The sequence below is a fragment of the Macrotis lagotis genome, chromosome 1, assembly GCF_037893015.1.
Source record: "Macrotis lagotis isolate mMagLag1 chromosome 1, bilby.v1.9.chrom.fasta, whole genome shotgun sequence".
Classification (NCBI taxonomy): Eukaryota; Metazoa; Chordata; class Mammalia; order Peramelemorphia; family Peramelidae; genus Macrotis; species Macrotis lagotis.
In genome coordinates this window covers 480,133,683-480,156,786 of record NC_133658.1, presented here as the reverse complement: position 1 = coordinate 480,156,786, position 23,104 = coordinate 480,133,683, and the positions used below count along the sequence as shown (strand labels likewise).

At 35.6% G+C, this 23,104-nt stretch overlaps 1 protein-coding gene across 2 annotated transcripts in view; it reads right to left on the bottom strand.

Annotated features, from left to right (window-relative positions):
* CYFIP1 (cytoplasmic FMR1 interacting protein 1) overlaps window positions 1–23,104 on the bottom strand; it is a 164,276-nt gene that overhangs the window by 61,377 nt on the left and 79,795 nt on the right. Inside the window, exons 11-21 of one of the 2 annotated variants that reach the window (XM_074213710.1) lie at window positions 22,935–23,052; window positions 20,124–20,246; window positions 16,414–16,539; window positions 13,026–13,192; window positions 11,705–11,852; window positions 10,526–10,673; window positions 8,309–8,465; window positions 6,405–6,501; window positions 4,460–4,536; window positions 4,239–4,347; window positions 491–610 (exon numbers count right to left, since the gene is read on the bottom strand). In XM_074213710.1, coding sequence (XP_074069811.1) covers window positions 491–610; window positions 4,239–4,347; window positions 4,460–4,536; window positions 6,405–6,501; window positions 8,309–8,465; window positions 10,526–10,673; window positions 11,705–11,852; window positions 13,026–13,192; window positions 16,414–16,539; window positions 20,124–20,246; window positions 22,935–23,052 — 1,390 coding nt within the window. Of the gene's footprint in view, window positions 1–490; window positions 611–4,238; window positions 4,348–4,459; window positions 4,537–6,404; window positions 6,502–8,308; window positions 8,466–10,014; window positions 10,169–10,525; window positions 10,674–11,704; window positions 11,853–13,025; window positions 13,193–16,413; window positions 16,540–20,123; window positions 20,247–22,934; window positions 23,053–23,104 lie in introns of both variants that reach the window. The other variant, XM_074213709.1, reaches the window with a different exon arrangement.

The following is a 23,104-nucleotide window of genomic DNA, read 5'->3' as shown; positions in this document are numbered from 1 at the left end:
TTATACTTGGTAAAAGTTAGGGCAGAGAGGAATAAGTGGACCATTATTTATCAAGTGGAGATAACTATGCAAAAAAAGGAATACAACAAAATATTTTTAAATGTACAGATCATAAAAAAGTTCAGAGAAGGATACAAATAAACAAAGAAGTTGCATTATTAACTTTCTGGATTTTATATAAACATGTGTGTGTGTATACACACACACACACACACACACACACACAGGATATAGACACTTCTTAAAAAACAAATGATATATAATAGAAACTTATTTATTTAAGCTTCTTTCTTCTTTTTCTTTTAAAATGAAATATTAGTCAACTGATTGTTGATAATTTTTAAGTTTGCAATTGAAAAGAGAAAAAAATTTAAATTACATTTAAAAAAAGAGAAGAGCATCTACCTGCATTACTACTAAAAGAAGCTGGGTTAGTCATGGGAATGAACAATGTAACCCCAAATAAATGCCATGGTACAATGGTACTTACAACTATTGAGGTCAAGTCTTCACTTTCAAATCTCCCAATTGCCAGCTCCATTGACTTATACACAGCTGCTGAAATACGCTGAGTAATCAGACGATTGAGGTCTATTGACCTACCAAGAAGCTGAAAGAAAAGTGACCGATTTAAACCAACTAAAAATAAATGTGATTTTCTAAACATCTTTCAAAAAACCAGTTGAGGGGCAGCTGGGTGGTGCAGGGGATACAGCACTGGCCCTGTCAGGAGGATCGAAGTTCAAATCTGGCCTTGGACACTTAATAATTGCCTAGTTGTGTGACCTTGGGGCAAGTCACTTAACCCACTGCCTTGCAAAAAAAAAATCAATTTAATAGTTTAAATTTGGTTACTCTGCAAGAAAGAAAATAGGTATTTATAAATAATGTTAAAAGTTCACTGAAATCAATAATGAACACTTGTCCTAATAAATTTAGGTGTCATCAACACCTTTGTAAGAAAGGCTTCTCTGATAGAGTTTCCCATAGTGTGGACTTTAATATCTGCAAAAACTGGGGCAGCTAGGTGGGGCGGTGGATAAGAGCACCGGCCCTGGAGTCAGGAGGACCTGAGTTCAAATCCAGCCTCAGACACTTACTAACTACCTAGCTGTGTGGCCTTGGGCAAGCCACTTAACCCCATTGCCTCGCAAAAAAAAAAAAATACCTGCAAAAAGTTTCCACCAGGGAGAAGAACCCATGGACAGGTTTGAGGACTGCAGGTTACCCTCAATCTAGTTTAGTTCATCTGCCAAGATGGTTTACCAGGATATGGTCATTGTACATGAGATGAGAGTTGGGTGAAACATGAGAGTCTTGGAATACCACCACACCCTAAACACATATTTCATATAAATATATATAGATCTCTATATAGAGAGAGATCTATATAGACCTATATATAGAGAGACCCATATATATAGATCTATACACACATATATTTACATATATACATACACATCTACATATATACGTATATACGCATATGTATATACATATATGCACATACTAGGAACTTAATACAAGCTTTTTGACTTCATTATACAATATTCATTTGATTTTCAATTTTCTGGTGTTCTCAACCTCTCTATTAACCTTATATTACTAAGGCTTAAGGTACAGATCTAAGAGTTCTTTTCAATGAATTTTTAATAATTTTTTCTCTTTAGCCAATTCTGTTTTTTAAAGAGTTCTTCTCTTCAGTGAATTTTATGCATCTTTTTCCATTTAGTCTATTATATTTATATAAAGGTGTTATTTTTTCATTTTTGTGTGTGTGTGTTTTCTTTATCAAGCTACTGACTCTCTTTCTAGGACTAAGGCCAATTTACATTTTTCTTTAAGCTTTGGATATAGTAGTTTTGACTTTGTTGTTTTCTTTTGAGTTTGTGTTTTGATCTTCCTCACCACAAACAGCAACTTTCTATAGCCAGGTTCTTTTTTTTTTTTGCTGTTTGTTCATTTTTTTCAAGCAATTTCCTCGACTTTTTTTTTTTTGCAAGGCAATGGGGTTAAGTGGCTTGCCCAAGGCCACACAGCTAGGTAATTATTAAGTGTCTGAGGCTGGATTTGAACTCAGGGACTCCTGACTCCAGGGCCGGTGCTCTATCCACCGCCCCACCTAGCTGCCCCAATGCCACCTAGCCGCCCCAATTTCTTGACTTTTAACTTTATGTTAAAGTTGGGTTCTGCTTCTGGGGTAAAAGAAGTACATTCCCAAGTTGCATAATTTTTGTATAGCTGTCTTCTGACCTGGTTCTGAGGGGTCTGTAAGTTTTCAGTTCTTTCCAAGTGGTATAATCTAAGGAGAGGTGTATTTCCATTATCCTGGCCTATACTCTGGTCTATGAATGACCACAAGCACTCCTTTACACCCTGGAACTGTGATCAGGGTCCCTGCAGGGTGGATGCAAACTTTAGTAGGCTACTGTTCCACCCTGGGAACAGAGTCCTGCTTCCAGATCCAGTGAGGGGACCCCTGTAATCCCCTTCTGACCAGCTATCAGTCCTTAGTCACTACTGAGTCCATCACTCCCAAGGCCTAGTGCTGATTTACTGGGGTATGACCTGCATTGGACTGGGCTCTGCTCTCACCTGGAGGGATTAGACCATTTCTGCTAATATTCTAAGCTGTCTTGGCTGGAAAATTCTTTTATCTCATTCTTTCATGGGTTCTGCCACTCCAGAATTCATTAAGTTGTTATTTAAAGTTTGAAGGGGAATCAGTCAAGTCCTTAAGGCTACAAAACTAGTTAGAGTTCAAGTCTCTTCAGCAGTATTTCACAGTAAGCCCCTGTTGAGTTTGACCCAAGGATATAATTAGATCTCTGTTATAGACATCTGTATCAGTTGTATTATTAAAATCATTATTGTGATGATGATGATGATGACAATGTTTATCCTTCGTTCTGAAAGAAGACCATACAATAAGGGAGGTGATGCTATGACAAGCATGTGAATGGGATTGGGGGTGGGGCTGTTCTAAGTCACCAGCCTTACTTTCCTCCAGAACCATCTGAAGGGGAAGCAATCAGGGTTAAGTGGTTTTTCCAAGGTCACACAGCTATTAAACAATAAGAGTCCCCATGTCCTCCTGACTCTAGGGCTGGTCTTCTATCCATTGTACCACCTACCTCCTCCACAAAAATAAGTATTATATTATATTATAATATAATGAAATTATCAATTGTATAACAATTTTGAATAATTGATGGTAGGGGAAGAAGAAAACAATAGTAATATATGTTAGTAACCAAGATATTATTTTTTTATTATTATAATAACTAGAAGGTTGTCAGTGTCTTTTCTTTTCCTGTCCTTCTGCCTGTCTTCCTTCCTTCCCAGACAGTTAAGTCAAATTTCAGACAAGTGATTTGTCCACTGTGCCACAGCTTCCAAGTGACAAATCTAGGATTCAAACCAGTGCTACAAACTTCAAATTCAACACTCATCCCATTATGCCACACTAACCCTTTTTAATGTTTTCTCTGACTCTCTCGAAGTTATTTAGTTTTTTTGATAAGTAATGGAAAATTAAGTAAGTGATAGAGAAGTTCATCAAATAGATGTGTGTGTGTGGGGGGGTAAAATCAGAATGTCAGCTTCATAAACTTAGAAGTTAAGAAGAGACCAAGGAAAAAATCAAACCTTAGAGTCATTCACAAATGTCAACATATTAATTATGAATTTTCCCTCAAGGAAATCCCCCTAGCAAGGATTCTCTTTTTCTCCTCCCCACAGTCATTCATGCATGAAGGACTTTTAATCACTTCCTCCAGGTGACTCACAAGGGAACTCAACACCCTAAGCACCTGCTTCTCATGAAAACCTGCCAAACTCTGGCCATGAGACCACTGATGCTGACCACTAACAGAGACATGTCAATGGCAAGTTTCCACAGGGCAACAAGGTCTTTTTTTTCTGATTCTTGGGAAGAAGTCTTCTTGCTTAAAATTCATGTTCTCTCCCATTAATCTCTTCCCCTAACCCTTATAAATTGGTTTGAAATATGAATGTTCATATACTTCACTGTATGTTCACAATTGAACAGATCATTTTTTGCAACTTAAATACTATCCATGCAGGCAGAGTGACACCACCCACCAATCTCTGTCAATATCCATTTTTATATCTATTGACATCTATTACATTAATTGATATCTATTACATCTATTGACAGGTACTAAAAACCAACTGATGCTTTTATATTGTAGCAGAAAAAAAACAAGTTCACTTACTTGCACATGTCTCTGCTTTAGTAGTGTCTCATAGCGGTTTGATGGTGGCAAATGAATCGTTGCTCCTTGATTCTTGCATTCTGACCGTAACCGTTTATCGAGAAGTAAACTAGGATGAAAAGGAAAAAAGCAGAAATCTTGTTACCAAATGAACAGCAAATTCTAATGAAAAATGTAAAATAGTTTCTTGGGCCAATAAGATAAACTTAACAATTACTTACCTCCCTGCCATAACCTTGTAATATGCAAATATCTGGTCTGCTAATTTGTAGACAAATTGGTCAAAACATAAATTCACCTGTAAAAAAAAAGTATTGCTAAATCAATAACAGTCACATTTTCAAGAAAAGTACAAATTCACTCTTCTGTCAGTAAAGAGGTACTTAGAGGCATCTTGACAAATAATAACGTTTGACATCCAAGTAGCCCTTTCAACTCGGGAAACTATAACATATTATCTCAGTTGGTCAACCCTGGAAGGTGCGTACTTTAATATATTATTTGCTCCATTATACAGACATAGAAAATGAGATGCACAAAGATTAAGTCACATACTGGGGCAACAGATAGTTAATAAATATCAGAGGTGAAATGAGAAACAGTCTTCTTGATTAGTAATAAGACTGGACAAATCATTCAATATTCCTGGGTCTCAGATTCCTTATCTGTAAAATGAAGATAATAACATTCATTCTACTTATCTCACAAGTCAAATCAGATCACATATGTCAAATTCTTTGCCACCTTAAAGGACTATCTATATAAGGGTTAGTAGTTATTTTTGCATGTTAAATTAATTATACTTGTTTTCAACAAAGAAAAGTACCTTTAAGAAATCACTCTAAAACTGGTTCAGACAATGTACAACTCTTGGGAAGAAGCACTATTAATTAATTTTCTTTCCTTTTTTTGTTTTTTGCAAGGCTATGGGGTTAAGTGACTTGGCCAAAGCAATACAGTTAGGTGTCTGAAACCAGATTTGAACTCAGATCCTCCTGACTCCAGGGCCAGTGCTGTATCTACTGTGCCATCTAGCTGCCCCACATTAATTAATTTTTGTGCATTAATGTAAAAAAAGTAGATATTAGCATTATTCTTATGGTCATGCATAGAGGAAAGTATAGAAACAGGATCATTAAATGGTTCAAATATAATCTGTAAAAGTTAAATATATTTAAGGGTTTTTTTTGAATCTATGATTTTATCCTATAAGCAAACTCCCTTAATCAATGTAGATTAATAATGAGAGAATTGCCTAGAATTGTGTCAAATGAGTGCTGTGTGTGAAATGATTTTTAGAGTCCTATTTTATTCCAATCAGTATTATTCAATAGTGATTATCTTAGGCTATCAACATATATTTATCTATTAACATACACTGACCAAGTTTAATCACCTAATATTTATATATATACACTTAGGATTATTTAGATAAGATTAGACTGATTCTTTCTTATATTAGGCCCCAAGACTTTAACTACAAGATTATAATTTCACTTGCTTGTTTTGAAGTTTACTTGCTTAATCACAGGAAGCTACCCTAGAGGACCTCTACCTTTTCCTTCTGCTAGGAAGCAAGGTGAAGATAACATTATGGAAAGTCCCTCAGCTATTTTTAATTGTCCCTCCACCCTTATTGTCCCTTTGTTGGGGAAATGGGCCTTTTGGCACTTGGTCAACAGACCTATGAGCCCTTGACCAATGGGTGACCATACAGCTCTCTAATGCCTAATAGAAGTTCAGTGAATGGCAGTAGCTCTGCCCATATATGTACATTTTCCATCAGGTATTGCTGTAAGCATGAATTGAAAGTTGTTCCAGAAGATACAAGTCTAATCGATCAATGAAATTCTGTATTTTACTTTTCATCTTCTATATCATCAAGCACTATAAAACTAAAGCCCTAGAGGAAAGAGTTTCTCAGATTTGAGGAAGATATGAGGTTCTATTCATTAAAGTAGGTGGTCATCACCCTTTAAAAGGTTCTTGTTAGTTGGGAGCTCTGCCTCAGTGAGTTTCTTGTAGCTTGGTTATTTTTGCATCTCACAGTTGCCTGAACCAGGTTAAAATACAACAAGGAAATATTTAAGCCATTGACGTCGTTGCAATACAATATAAACTTTAATCAATTGTTGTTGAATTAAAATCTATTTGAATAAAACTTACCTCTGCTTCAATTTCATCATAGAGAAACTGCTTCTTGAATTTTGTCAAGGCATAATGGGCACTATCATTATACAGGTCCAAGGAATAAAGAACATATCTAGAATAAGGAAAAATAAGCTTTTTAAAGTATGCTTCCCAATTTTGTCTCATTTTTCAACCTAGACAACTTGGAGTTGTGACACAAAGACCTCACATGAAATAATTCTTAATTTATACAATGTAATAATTCTTATGAATTCATCACTACTAAGACAGTGAATGTTTTATTCTTAACCTATTTCTAATTAAGAAGGAAAAGAAACAAATCTTTCAAATATAGAAAACCCCAATGTCTTTACATCTCCATATCCTAGCATTCCATAGAAAGACAGGGATAGGTTCATTATATCTTACTAGGCCCAGGGCTTGAGGATTGATCAAAAGGAATTAGACTCCCACATGGTTTATTTACCATTTATGATAGGCAATGGACTCCTGGACCCATTAACAGCTAAAAGCTTTGAAAATGGAATGGACACCAGAATGGTGTAAAAGGTGACTCAGTAGAGCATTGGACTTGGAATCAGAAAGACTTGTGTTCAAAGTTGGCCTCATGGGGCAGCTAGGTGGCGTAGTGGATAAAGCACCAGCCTTGAAGTCAGGAGTATCTGGGTTCAAATCCAGTCTCAGACACTTAATAATTACCTAGCCATGTGGCCTTGGGCAAGCCACTTAACCCCATTGCCTTGCAAAAACCTAAAAAATCAAAACTGATCAAAAAAACCCAAAACTGATCAAAGTTGGCCTCAGATATTTACTAGTTGTGCAACCTTGGGTAAGTCACTTAACCTTGATTGGTCTCAGTTCCCTCATTTCTAAAATGGAGATGATAATAATAATAGTACCTACCTCCTGATCATTGTGAAGATCAAAGGAGACAATATTTGTAAAATACGTTAAAAATGTTAATAAAGCACTACATAAATGCTAGCTATGATGATGATGTTCATATATTCCTTTCTTGTCCCATTTGGGAAAAATATCAGACATCCCAGAAGAGTATACTGACAAGAAAGGAAGAATATGGCTGATATATGAAGTAGATGGAAATCAAAGAATACATGTCATTTTAATAAGTCAAAAAAAATGAGTTAAGATTGTGACAATCACTAAAGGGCATGTATTCTCAAACATATTTTCCCAATCTTTCTCCTACCTTTATAAAAAAAAAATGACAAAGGGATATTTAGTTTAAAACTATAGCAAGAATAGAATTATCAATATTCCCCCCCAAAAAAACCATTTGGGGAGAGTGGAAACAAGAGAAAACATGAGGGGATACAGATTCATGCTACACAAAGAAGCTTCCCCTTATATTCTTTTTTGTTTACACACCAGAGGTTAGTAAATCTCAAATACCTTTTAATAATTTCAACTCCTGGGAAATAATGTCTTCAGATGATTTGGTGATTTTAAAGAAAATAGGTTTATGGGTGAATTCCATTGTCAAGAAAGATAAATAATAGGTTAAGATGGAGACATCAAACATGTTACCCACAATACCTTTGAGTGTGGCCTGAACTAGATTAAAATGCAATTGATAAATACTGAGTTAAAAAAAATATGTTAATATATGTTGTTGTAAGTCAAAATGCAGCCTACAGGGTTCACTACAGATGTTTGAGTGGTTCTGAATCATTTGAGTTTGTCACCTGTGGGTAAGACTGTAACCTTATTGCAAGTAGAGATTATTTCATTCTTTGTAATATATTCTTGATATCCAGGATATCAATGCCAAGAGAATGGTAGGTGTTTAATAAAAGTTTGCTGATTGACTGATTAATATGTCGTATTTCTTTGTGCTCTTTCCTTACAAGTCACTTTTAAATACAAGTCAGCTTGTCCACATATCAGTCTATACTTACTCCATCATGGAAGCCTCCTTGGTCTCAAGGATGTGATCTGTCAGGATCCATGGCATGGACATCTCAATAGGGAACTGGATCCTCCTTCCCATGGTCAATTCCAAGAAAAACTCTCTGAACCATAACTGGGAGAGGTCGCAGCACTGCTGAAGGGTTTCTTCAGGGATTTAAAATCATATTGCATTAGTCTCTTAAATGACCAGGAGCAACCAGAAAAAGCAAGATAGAATAGTGGTTGTCATTTGTATAAAATGACAATGCAAGAGACATTAAAAATTTCCCAGAGCTAGGTAGGAAATTATATACATATCCATATCCATATAAACACACATTTATAAAAGCACCCCAATAAACTGCTCAAAGATTACCAAAAAAATCAACACATGGAAAAATACAATCTAGTCCAAAGCTAAGAGGGAGGGTAAAGGGCTTTAGTCCATCCTGATATAAAGCTGTTGGAAATTACATTGGGTGAGCAATACTATTGAACTGCCCACCAGTGCAGATCACCAGCCTTTTGCCAATTCAGATGACCAAAGGTTTAGGGTTGGAAGAGACCACAGAGGTCATCCAATTCTCATTTTAGAAAGGAAGAAAATGAAGTCCAGAGAAGTTAAATGATTTGTACATGGTCACATAACTCATAAAAGCCAAGACTGATTTAGAAGTTGGGTTCTCTGACTCCATACACATTGCTCTTTACACTGAATAATTCCCACCCCAAATATGACATGTCTCTTGGCTAGAAGGGAATTACAGAGAAACATGACATTTTTTTAAAATGAGAGATGAAACAACAATTTGGGAAGAGATATGAAAAATCTTCTCATTAGGAGAAAAATTCTTTAAGGACTACCAGTAGGAAATGGAAGCACAGTTATCACACAATACAGGTGGGCAATAATGAAAATAATTAAAAGCATTATGAAAGAATATTTATGATTAAAAAAAATTTTAATGCCTTCATAATTCTGCCTTTTAATACATGTATTATTGAAGACAGACATGAGAGCTAGGACAAATACAGCACTTTAAAAGTCAAGTGCTAGGCAACAAAATCAACATGAGAGACAGCACAATATGGTGGTGACAAAGACTAGATACATCTGATGGCAGTGGGCGAAATCTATTGGGTAGCATGTTTCCGATTACAAATCAATCAAGAACTAAGGGGGTATTCCTAAGGAAGAAAAAACAAAATAAATCCAAAACTTGGTTTGTTCAGACTTGGAAGTGAGTTACCATCTTCCAAACATCAAGTCTAAACAGTTCACCTTATATAAAAAACTTGTCAAGGCTATAATGGGTAGGAAGTTAAGACATGCTGCAACCCATATTATGTGGTGTTTCTTGTAATCACACTCCGGTCTTCAAATTATACATATTTAACAGACCATTACAAGTTCTGGCACTCCCTTCTGTTAAAATGACAAAACAATAAAAGTTAATATATAGTTGTTGCCAAGAATGCCATAGCCAGGGAAGAACTATCTTTAAAAAACAACAACCACAAAACAATAACAAAACAGCACAAACATTGAAGTATCTAAGGGGACCATGGTGCAAACGTTACAACACTTCACTGTCCTGGGTAAGTAGAAAACAGACTAGAGCAAAGTTAACTCTTAAGCAATCGGAAACATTCTGGATGGTGTTAGCGGTGTTAGGACATGCTTGGCTGAACACTGATCATCTGGATCTCTTACCACTGAAATTTATCAAATGTGTGTAGAAGAATGATTCTCGATGAAATTTTTCTATGTCCAATATGGTGGGCCCCTCAAGGCTACTTCTCAAAGTTTTCTTGGAACCACTTTTGTCTGCAATGAGGGACTCTAGCATGGTTCTCACCATGTAAAGCTGTATCATTCAAGGAAACATTTGTAAAGGGAAGGGGGAAAAATACACATGGAACATTAGTTGAGCAAAACTTAGAAAATCAAAGAAAGCGACTGCTCGGCTACAAATTGATAATCCCTGGGGTTGTCAAGAAATGAAACGGTTTACCCTTCTAGGAATGGGAAAAATAAGCACTGGTGTGGCTATCCCATGTTGGTATTCCCATGATCGCAATCAATAAACCATTGAGCCAAATATCAAGCAGAGAAGGGTTGGCTTTCCCATTTGGACCGTATGCCTACTTCTTCATCTAGAGACAACTTGTAGCAGAACAGTTCACCTTATTGCCATAAACTTTTTAAAAAAGTAATGTCTTACCACCAAAGGTTAAAAGAGGTGGATAGTTGTAGGACTGCCTCAGAAACTTGTTTACCACATGCAAAAGCTTTTCCATTCCCAAAGACTTGAGCTGCTTCAACAGCTCAGCAGAGTTCAAGGACTCTGCCATAGTGCGCACCATGTAGAGCTATAAAAACCAACAGACAGGGAAAGGCGGGGGAGAGAATCCGTTAATACAACACACGCGGGTCAATTAGGAAATGGAAACAGACAAGAGGAGAAAAGAGGTTAGTCTGTTAGGTGTGGAGAGCAATGAAGCCAACATGCAGGTGTCAACTTAGCCACTCAAAAGGAGGCATTCTTCCTTTTGGGCAAGCCAAATAAATCTAGGCTACCAATTCCCTTTATAAAAAAAAAATTCATGAAGAATTTAACATTTCAGATGGTCAGCCATGGGTTCTGCTGACATCTTTCAAAAAGATTTTTCAATATCACTGAAAATATTACAAACGACACCTAACAGAAGAGATCAGTAGGAAGTGTTTAGCCCCAGAAAAGAAAAAAATAAGACAAGAACAATTAAATAGATCAGTTTGTGAAAAGCAATGATCACAGAGAGCTGCTGTAGTTTAAGGCTCAAACATACCAAAGAGAGGAGAACATTGGTGGTGGTTTAATAATAATGAAACATTAAAGCCACAAAAACTTACAATTTCAACTTTTGTTCTTTAACATATTGCAGATTTCCAGACATAAACCATGACCACATATTTTCAACAACAACAACAAAACTACATTAAAAGCACAATATAAGGACTATTTATAATCACACAAATACATAGCTCTTCACCCAAGTTTTCAGGAAGGAAGGAGATAAGTAGGTAAAGGAGCTTCTGTATGCAAATAAAGAAATTTGGAAAATTTAAGTATTTTTTAAAAAATAATCTGTTTTGTTGTGTGACTTCCAAATTTGGTTGGAATAGGAAATATGACTGGAAAAAGTCATTGTAGGTAGGTAGGTAACATAACCAAAATGATATACTTTCAATCATCATTCAGCTAATAAAAGGGAAAGGAACAGAGAAGAGGAATTTTAACATTTTGATTTTACTTCCAATGCCCTATTCATAACACTATTTCATCTTTAGAATTATCAGCATAAAAAAAGACCCCACTATATACTATATGCAATGGCATGGGGTGAAGAAAAAGCAATACCTGAGTACTGGATGGTCCCACTGCTCGTCTTGGAACTTTAATGTCAAAGCCAGTCTTTGGGTCTTTTTCTCCTCTTAAAGCAGGATCATTGAAAGGCTCATGTCCTGCTTCCCAGTCACACACCGTCTTCCTGATGGCCTGTAGAACACTAAGCATACCCCAAAAATATCATTCACCAAAATATGATAGTCAAAACTTTACACATAATCATTAAATGCTTTATATTTATTTAAAGAATATTAGTTCATTATTAAACATTATAAGGTTCATGTTTGATTAATTCTAATTTTAAAGGATGAAGAAATTTGAGAGATGAACATAGTACGAAGGCCTCATTCTAACACTAAAGCTCTTTAGTATATGGTTTTTAAATCAACAAATAAATTAATAAATGTGTGTGTGTGAATATATATATATATATATATATATACATACATACATATTTAAGAAAAAATTACATCCCCAGGTTTTAAAATACTGCTGAGACGTCAAAGTCATTTATAAATATAGCATTATTAGGACTATCCAGTTAGGGAATGGTTCTTCCTCACTGGAGGTCTTCAAGCAGGGGTTGTTATAGTGAAGAGTTCTTTGGATTACAATATTCTGTAATTCTATCAACTGAATGGAAGTGATGACAGCATCACTGGGACAAAGTCAGGGACTCTCAACATTACTACTTTAGGAAGAATGCCTTTCAAAGGGCAGGTGACACCCAAAGTTCCTCAGTTAGTTTTGGGGATTTTTCCATGTAATCATTTCCATCTGAGGATCTCCATTATGAAAATTCTCTTTATTCATACAGGTGAGCAACTCTCCTATGAGGTTTTTTTTTTTTAGGTTTTTACAAGGCAATGGGGTTAAATGGCTTGCCCAAGGCTACACAGCTAGATAATTATTAAGTGTTTAAGACCGGATTTGAACCCAAGTACTCCTGACTCCAGGGCCGGTGCTTTATCCACTGTGCCACCTAGCCGCCGCCCCTCTCTCCTATGAGTTTCAACCTGAAACAATGCTCTGGGATACTAAATGGTTAAGTGATTTGCCTAAGATCACAGTTTACACACACACACACACACACACACACACACACATTCACACACACGTGTGAATACATACATACATGGTAAGACAAAAAAAACCAGGTCTTTCTGCCTCAAGATAGGCCCTTTATCCCATACCCCACATTGAATTTTTAGTGCATGTGCTGAAAAACAAAAATCAACAACAGCAAAAAAACCCCACTCATAATCTGTACAAATAAAATAATTATAGATGTGTTTGGGAGAGTGACAGATAAGAAAGCTCAACAAATATTAACCTCTGAATGACATTCTTTTTCTTTTTGATGGCCTGTCTCAAAGGCTCCCTGAGTGTAACTTGGGAAAAGTCCTGTAGTGCTGCATAAATGGTGTGACGAATGGCGTGATTGAACACACTTTCCATCCTCCCCATCAGTACCTGCAAGCCTTTAATCATAGCAATCACCTGCAAAGAAAAACATTATTTTAAACATGCATCCAGATCAAGTCCAAGGATAAAGAAAAATAAATACACATCTACAAAAGCACAAGGTCCTCAGTACTCCACAAAACAAGAGAAAACAGGGTTGGAAGCAAATAAGAGATGGGGGACAAGGCCGGGTAATCACTTTCATAAACTGAAAACATTTCTCCGACTACTCTACTAAATAAATTTAAATATCTGTTAATTCTACTATGATACGTCCTGGCAGTAAACATAGCAAAGTAAACCATATGTCCGAGCAGTAAACACAGCAAAGTAAACTATGAAAAGAAAACAGGACTGTCCAAAACTGTTAGAAGTTTCACCTCTAACTTGAACTGTACAAATAAAAGAGGAGCAGAACCCTAGAACAAAGCTCTCTGGAAAACAGCAATCAATCAATTAATCAATCAATAAATATTAATCACCTACTCAGAGCCAGACACTGTGTTCATTAAACACAGGAAATACTTGCCTTCAAGGAGCTGACCATCTAATGAGGAAGACAATATATGAAAAATATATGAAATAATATGAATATATGAAAAAATATACAAAGTAAGCTTACAGTAAAGATAAAGAGGAAATAATTTAGTGGAGCTAGGCAAGGTCAAAGGGGGTTTTAGCTGGGTCTTACCAAGGAAGAGCAAGCCTAAGGGGCAGGGAAAGAAAATGCTCAGAACTGAGAGATCACAGATCAGCCAAGAGGCCATTGTCACTGGATGAGAGTAGGTCATGGGGAGTAAGGTGTAAGAAGATTGCAAAGGTAAGAAATGCCTATCAAAGCATTTTGTATTTGATCCTGGAAGCAAAAGGGAATCACTGAAATTTATTGAGTAAGTGGATAACATGATTTGTTCTTACCTTATGAGTTTAGAAATACTTTTTTTTAAATGTTCCTTTTTACTTCAAGCTTTCAAAAAGAAGATAGCAACTAAAAATGCTAACTTTGGAAGAATATTTAAAAAAAGAACAAAAAAAAGCAGGCTTATTTTTTTTTCATTTTGGCTTTGATATACCACTAGGAAGTGATTGACACAAGGTTTATTTATCAGTGAAGAATATCAAAGCCATCCTGACAAGGGTCAGAGACCTACCATTAGAACTCCTTTTCTTGTTTTAAAAGGGGGGAAAAAGTTGTGGGAAGGTGGGCACACATAATTCAAGACCAACAGCATAGTGTCATTATCTCCCCTACAAAAAGATGACCAGAGTCTAGAAAGCAAGGGTGAACTCAAAGGGAAAATCAGCACTAAGGGTTGGATTTGTCTCAGTCCAGTGGCTTGGCAAAGAAATAAAATGAGTGGGAAAAAAATTTTTTTTTAGTTTTTACAAGGTAATGGAGTTAAGTGACTTGTCCAAGGTCACACAGCTAGGTAATTATTATGTGTCTGAGACTAGAATTGAACTCATGTCCTCCTGACTCCAGGGTCAGTGCTCTATCCACTGCGCCACCTAGCTGCCCCAGAATTTTCTTTCTAGGGCCATCTTTCTATGGAAAGAAAAGATAATCCAGTCTTAAAAAACATTCCAAAGATTTTTTTTTTGCTAAGTGACTTGCCCAAGGTCACTCAACTAAGTATGAAGTGTCTGAGACTGGATTTGAATTCAGGTTCTCCTGATTTCAGGGCTTTATCCACGACGCCACCTAGCTAATCTCCAAAGATTTTTTAAAGGAAATATTGTCATGGAACATCTGCCATCAAACAACAGTCTGTAGCAAAAATATGGTTTAGCAAACCTAGGTCGTGTATTTCTTTGGAAAGTATCTTATTCTTTCAATTAGTATTTATAAAACACCAACTGTTTACAAAGTCCTAGGTTGGTGCTGGCTAAGATACAAAATCTGAATGTATTTCAAGCTCATCATCTTCATGAAGGTTACAAATTGGTTTTAAGATTCAAACATATAATTATAATGCATAATATTACATAATAGATACATTAGAGCAATGCAAAATGAGAATTAAATGGGAAGGTGATGGGGCATCAGAATAATGCTTCTAAAGGAGATGATAACTGAATTGAACTGGAAAGGACCAATAGGAACTCACTTAGAGAAAAATTTATCTATGGAATACGAAATGGTGTGAGCACAGTCATACAAAGGGGGGGGTAAAGGATTTGTTAGAGGCTCAGCTCATCATCTAAGCATGACAACAGGAGGAAAAAAATTCCAAAAACAGGTCTAAAGAAATTGAAATTCAATCCTAACATCACTTTTTCTCATAATCAGTACTCTTAATAATTTTGAGATCCTAGGAACACAGAAAGCAATGCATATACACAAGGTTTAAGCCCCCTTAAATTATCTTACCCTTGGAATATTCTTTGCCTGCTTCCCATTCACTATGGAGTGAAAGCTGATGATGAATCTGAATTCAGCAAGATAAGTCTTCCTGACTTCAGATTTGGTACTCTATCCACTGTTCTACCTAGCTGTCCTGGGGTTGGTTTAGATGTCTTCGAAGGTCCCTTCCAGTTATATGCCTATGACCTCCTGGAAGTCTATGCTAACCCTCATCTAGACCAATAGCTCTCAAACTTTTTGGTATCCACACTCCTTCACAACTCTGAAAAAACTACCAAGGATTCTGAATGCTTTTTGTTAATGTAGGTTTTATATATATATATATATATATATCTGTATATATATATATATATATATACACACATATGTATGTTACCATGTCAGAAATTAAAATGTTTACTATTATAACAAAAATAGTTTTTATTTACTGGACCCTCTGAAAGGGTTTCATAGACCACACTATGAGAACTAATACAACTTAGGTGTTCCACAGGTATGTGACTCTATAGTTGAATACTCTTCATATTAAAGGAAAACCCTGTGGGAATGCCTTTTTTTACCTTTCTGGAAATTGCTGCTATTACCAATGCAAAGCTAGTCAAGACCTTCAAGAAAATCTAGTCCAACCCTTTCATTTAAAGATGGAGGAAAGTGACCTAGAGTTGGAAGGGACTTAAAGATGTCTCATCCCCCTTTTCATTCTCTTGATAAGGAAGCTAGTGGCAGAGCAGGGATGTGAAAAATCTGGCAGTCTTTCCATAGTCTTATACTAAAGATGGAGGAAGAAGGAAAGAAGACAATCTAATGCTCTCCCTTTTATAAAACTTTTTTTTAAATAAAAAAAGATTGAGGAAAGAGAATAAAATCCAAACCAGAAGAAAGAAACCCTCACCTCCACCAGAGCAAACTTCTCCTCACTGGTGTAATTATACCGCGTTGCTCGCTCATATTCCTCCGCATTGTCAGGGCAGTCCTTATTGGAGTACTTGTCAGTAGGGTGCACAAGTTTCCATGAATACTGGTATTGATGAGAAATATGGAGAGACGAAAGAAAGAACAATGCATGAGAGATAAGTCCCTATTGTATGAAATGTTTTTTTATCCACTGCCAAATGTCTGTTTTTAGTTACTAAGTCATTTCCAAAAGTTTTATAGGGTTAATCTCATCATGAGATTTTCAAATGCTATGACTCAATATATCTGCTACAACCTAGTTTCACATGTACTTTCTATTTTGTTGTTGTTCAGTTGTTTGAGTTAGTCCAACTCTTCTCTGACTCCATTTGGGCCTTTTTTTGGCAAAGATCCCAGAGCAGTTTGTCATTTTTTTCAGCAGCTTATTTTTACAGATGAAAAAACACAGTCAAACAAAGTTAAGTGACTTGCCTAGGGTCACACAGCTAGTAGGTGTCTAAAGCCACGTTTGAACTTGGAACTTCCAGACTATGAACTCTATCTACATTCCACCAAGCTGCCCTGAGAGAAAGGTGAAATATGTTCTTTATGTTCTGAAAAGCAAGCCTATTCATGGACAAGGAACCTACTTACGCCTGCATGTCTATGGTACAAAGACTCCATTTCTATGAAAAGGCTAAAGATTTACTCAGTAGGTGATAGTTAAGTTCAAGATGTTTTCATCTATTTATATGGACATTGTACCTATTTACATATAAATGTGTACATATACTTTAAAAAGAATTAATAAAAAATCTTTTATTATATGCTTACTTAAATGAGCCATGACCCATGATCAGATGTGAGGATACAAATACCAACAAGATATTCCCTCCCCCTTCAAGGAGCTTACAGTCTAAAGAAGAAAGGCAACAGGTCTAAGGGTGATTAATGAAGCTTCCTCATAGCCTTTCCAAATAGGCATCCATCTTTAAAGAGCTGATGGAACAAAGTGCTCTGTAGATAACTATCTGCCTTAAAAGCTCTAAAAGGGTGGTAGCTTTTGTGACTTACAAATCTTGAGATCTTTGTTACAATTAAAAATTCACTAGTGAAGTTAAACTGCAATCCACTCAAATAACTATTATTCAACATGGAACTAAAAGCATGTGAGTAAATTCATAAAGGAAAAATTACTGAAAAAAATTTCCATGAAATGTTCATATATATCAATAGCGGATCATGTCAAGGACAATTACAGAGATATTTTGCATTTCTTATATAATTTAAGAGAACTCTATTAAAATTACCTTGACCTTTAAAAACACCTTATCTGGGTTTTTTTGCTTATTGCTTTGCAACATGATAATCTCTGTTACCACCCTATTTTTCTTTTCTATAAAATAATTTTGTAGAGTACTATAGTGTTTTTGACCTTATTCTGTCTAATCATACCAATGATTTGAATGATAGTCTGAATTCAAAAAAACTGTATATAAAAAAAGAGCTGGACAAATGAGAATAGACTGAATGTGAGATAATCATATTAACTGCTATTAAATTTAAAATCCTGTACTTGGTTTTAAAAATCACAAGACAGAAAGGGAAGGGAGGTTTGATTAGACAACAGTTTGTGTGAAATAAATTTGCAATGAACTGCAAATTCAACATGTTTAATATGGCAGTCAAAAAGCCAATGCATTTTTATGCTTCAGTGATAGAAATATAATGTCCATAGTCTTACTTCTCAGTAGAGGGAAAGGATTAAAGGGGGAAAAAACTGCCACAAGTCCTGTTATTTTATTGTCCTGTATTCTTAACCATTTTCCCATTACAAAGGAGGTAGAGAGGCATTTTAGGAAATGATCAATGAGACTTCTTATGGGGGCAGCTAGGTGGTACAGTAGGTGGTATAGAGCATGGGCCTTAGAGTCAGCAGGACCTGAGTTCAAATCCAGCCTCAGACACTTAATAATTACTTAATTGTGTGACCTTGCACAAATCACTTAACCTCACTGCCTTGCAAAAACAACAAAAAAATACTTCTTATGAATAAAAATATAGTGTGCATAATATGGAGGCAATAAGCTGTTATACCCAGATCCCGAGTATCATGTTCAATTCTGGGTTGTGAAGTTTAGGAAAAATAATCATTAAGGAATTTAAAACCATGATATATATATAAAGGATGGGGGAGAGAAATACATTTCAAAATGAAGGTAAAATAAAAGTTATAAACATTTAGAGACAGATACAAAGAAAATCTAGTTTCCATCTCTGTCATTTATTCAAAACCCTCTTTAAAAAAATCACCAACATCCTCATAATTACCAAAGGTCTTTTTCAGGCTAAATCTTGTTCTACTTAACTGCTCATAAGAGAAAGGGAGGTTTCTCCATTGACATTTTTTCTTTTCTCTATTTTCCTTGACAATCTCATCCACTCCAGGCTTCATTTAGTGTCACTATACAGATGATACCCTTTATCTCTTTTTTCTAGTCTCTCCTAAGTTCCACATCAACATCCATGAATTCCAATAGACACATTGATCTAAGGAACTCAAAGTCCACAGGTCCAAAGTCAAGTTTATTATCTTTGCTCTAAATTTTCTGCTCCTGATAAAACCATCCCCCATATTGATGTTAGTGTCTACCTTTTTACTTGCATAGATCTGGTCGTGTCATAATTCTGCTCAAAAAACCTTCAGTGGCTTCCTGCTGCCTAACAAGTAAGATCTGATATATAGAGGTCTTCACAATCAGGTACTAATGTATCTCTTCATCTTTATCTCACATTACTTATTACTAGGTTCAGGATAATCCAGTCTGGATCACATGACCCCATATGAACTACAGACTTTCTATGTCAATTCTCTTGCCATATCAGGAAACCTTTCTAGAATTTGGTCCATTCCTCCAACTTGGTCATGATTTTTCATGTCTTGGGCCTGGAATTAACACTTTGTTTATATGTCTCTTCTATGTGTAGAGATTATTTGGTATTATATCATATCCTTCCACCTGGATGGTTGCTTCTACATAAGGGAAGGACCTTCCTTAAAATTTTCATTTCTTCTAGCAATTTGTTCAGTGCTCTAAATATGGTAAGAACTTAAGGAAAGTTCACAATGCTGAGTGCAATAATGACCTCCAAGGTTCCTTTCAAACCAAACATCTATGATGCTGTATGAGAAATTAGGGCAAAAATTTCTCTCTAACTGATAAAAATAGATTACAAATTTCTTTTAACATAGCTAAGATAAAGATAAGCATGAGGAGAAATATGTTCTAATTTGTAAAATAGTTTAGTTTACGTCATTTATAAATAACATGGTATATTTTCCAACAAGTAAGAAATAAGATTACAGTAGACAGACATTTAGTCCAACTGCCTAATTCACTGAATGGATGCTTGCCAGTTAAAATTTTGTGAGAGACAAATAAAAGACATTAAAGACATTTTTAAAAAATTAAAATTACTTCTCACTAATATGGTCAAATTTTAAAAGAAATAAAAACAAGAGGTTTTCTGGGGTTTTTTCCTTCTTCCTCCTCTTCCCTACCTTGTTTATCATATATTCATTTTATCCAAATGTCAGAAATTAAGCACTTCCCAGATTCAACTGAATTCATTTCCAATGACTGAATTCTTTTGCTCTTAACCTTCTCCAAGTTCAAAAGTCCCATTTTTGGAGTAGAAAGGACATACCACTTCCATGACATGTGCACTCCACTGAGACAGCAGCTGCAATCCTTGAAGAGAGAGATCAAAGAGTTTGCGATACTCGCCATCTGTTTTCTGAGCTTCCTGTCGTCCAGATCCAGTCACTACCTGGAATACAGCAAATAAAAACCCAAGTGTGAAGAAGGTCTATAGTGGGTAGTGCTAATTAATTTCTAAAAATAAGGAGATTTTTAGAAACTTCTCTGTTTGAGGCATTACCACTTCTCTGAAGGCCTTGGATGTACTGTCAAAATTCTGTGAAATTAAACTCTATAGTCCCTTATGACTAACAAGGAAAGATTCAAGGGAAATCATAGTAGTAATCAATTCAATGAGTCTTGCCCAGGAAGGTAATGTAGAGGTTTCCTACTGGCCAAAGTGGTGGGCACTTCATCCTGAGCTATTCCCACCCCGTCTACCCTCCAATTCAGGTACTCCCCAAATGAGTCTAATCTCCCCCATTGTCCCAGGTGCTAAAATCATTGGTTCTGTATAAAATATCTGTCTTCTCAATGAAATATTTATGAAATTAAATGAAACACAAAATGAAGAGAACAGAACAAAGTTCAGAAATGGACAATGACAAAAGGGTAGTTTTGATTAGCTATCATGTTAAATGTAATAGATACTTTAAAAACTGAACAAAACTAAAGATAAGTAAGTTTCTTAGAAATTTTTATGCATTATTTTATCAGAATGTTCATGTTTGCAGATATCTGGCCAGTTCATAATGAAAAAAGAAAAATTTTTAAATAAAATAAGCATGACATTTTGGATTCTTTATTTCTTTGTCTTTACATTTAATTAATTTATTTATTTTCACATTACTACAATAGTCTTACTATAAAAATAAACATAATCTTCCCTCCCTCCACAAAGATAGAGAAACCTCAAGAAAAATAAAGAGAGAGAAAAAAAAGTATATTTTGGTTTGTATTCAGACACCATCAGTTCTGTTTCTGGGATGGGTTGCATTCTTTATCATAAATCTATCAGAGAAGTTGCTTCAATTTCTTTTCTCACAGTTGCTATTGCTGGTTGTATTTTCCTCCATTCTATTCCTCCCCACTTCTATTTGTTCTTTTCTCTCTCTCTCCTTTCACTCTGTCCCTCCTTAAAACTGTATTATATTTGACTACCCTCTCCCAGATATTCCCTTGCCTGTATATCACCTTTTTTTCCTCTAGGAGAAGATAGATTTCTATACCCTATTGAGTGTGTATGTTATTTGTTCTCTAAGTCATTTCAAATGAGAATGAAGGTTCACTCATTCCCCTCTCACCTTCCCCCTTCAACTCCATTCTTTTATTTCTCTTTCTTGCTTTTTATGTGCAATATCTTAGTTCATTCTATTTCTTCTTTCCCTTGCTCCCAGTATATATAAAATCAACTCCCTCCTAATGACTTGCCTATATCTATATATCTATATCTATATCTACATACTCCTCCTAACTGCCCTAATAAATGAGAAGGTTCATATGAGTTACCAGTATCATCTTCCCATGCAGAAATATAAGTAGTTCAACATCATTAAATCCCTCATAAATCCCTTCCCACTAGCCTCTCTATGCTTCACCTAAGTCCTTTCCTTGGAGATCAAACTTTCAGTCTGGTCATTTCAACAGAAAAGTTTGAAAGTTCATTATTTCATTGAATGTAATTATGGGGTCTTCAGTTAGAAAATGTAGCACAAACAGATGGGGATTCTGGTGGAGAAGTCTGAAAATATCAGACAAGAAATCACTTTTTATGTGATTGTTTTTTCTTTTAACAAGGGAGAGTTCAGGGTCTATGTATAAGTATTGGTGTAAGAGCATACTATTAAAAAAGAAACCTATAAATTTTACAAATAAACTAATTAAACATACCACAAATTCATAAAGAATCTATTCCACTCATTCAAACTCAATCAAACATCTAGGTGAAGTTGGAGCTAGACCAGAATGGTCACATTGTTCAGTATGAACAATGAACTAAGTAATGAATGAAGTGTATAGGATGTGTAAAACACTAGGGATGCAAATAAGACAACCTTTGTTTGAAGATTTTGCATACTAATGAGGGAAAAAACAGTCAGATGGAATAGTCCTGTGACTCTAAGTATAAAACAGCAAAGCCCAGATCCCCTAAGACACAACCTACACAGCTCAGGGAAGGATGCATCCCACCATGTAAACTAATAAACTGCATTTTTGACAAACACAGAACTGTTTTTGAGGGAGAAGAGTAGGATGATAAGAAATGTGCTCTATGTACCAATTTGTCCTCTACAGAAGTTTTCATTCAAGTAATACCTACCACCTTCATTAGTGAGAACTACTCAGAAACTTGTTCCTTGCAAAAGAGTTATTGAAAAAAAAGCCATATACCAGACTTGAGTATCAAGGAAAAAAATTAGACAGCAACTTTATAACCAAGGATTCAACTGAGGGAAGCAAAAATGTAATGAATGTTAGGACTGATGTGTTTTATTTCATTTTTTCCATTAGAGATTTTTCTTCTGGATGAGAGTGATATCAATTTTCTTTAAAGTTATGTGTCTTAAATTACTTTTCCCTTTTCCCAATTACCTCCTCCAAAGAAGTATAATTTTTGTATGTGTTATTCTCACCCCACTTAGCAACACACTATAAATTACTTTGAGGTTCCTGAAACTTTTGTCTTGAATGCAAGGTTAAAAACAGTATTCTAGACTCTAATTTGTAGTTTCAGTCTTGCTATTTTTCCTGCTGATCAATCTATCAATTTTGCAGAAGGTGTGAAGAAAGGCAATAGTACATTTATCAAGTCACTAACCTCATTATTGCTGTAGCGAGCCAGCTCTGAGATAAAGCGCATGTGGTCTTCCCTTATCTGGATCATTTGCTCACAGATGTTGTACTGGGGACTACTACTGGAAGATGTGCACGTCCATCTATTTGAAGAGGGGGCAGAATTTTAGTAACCTTGAAGTAAATAACATGACT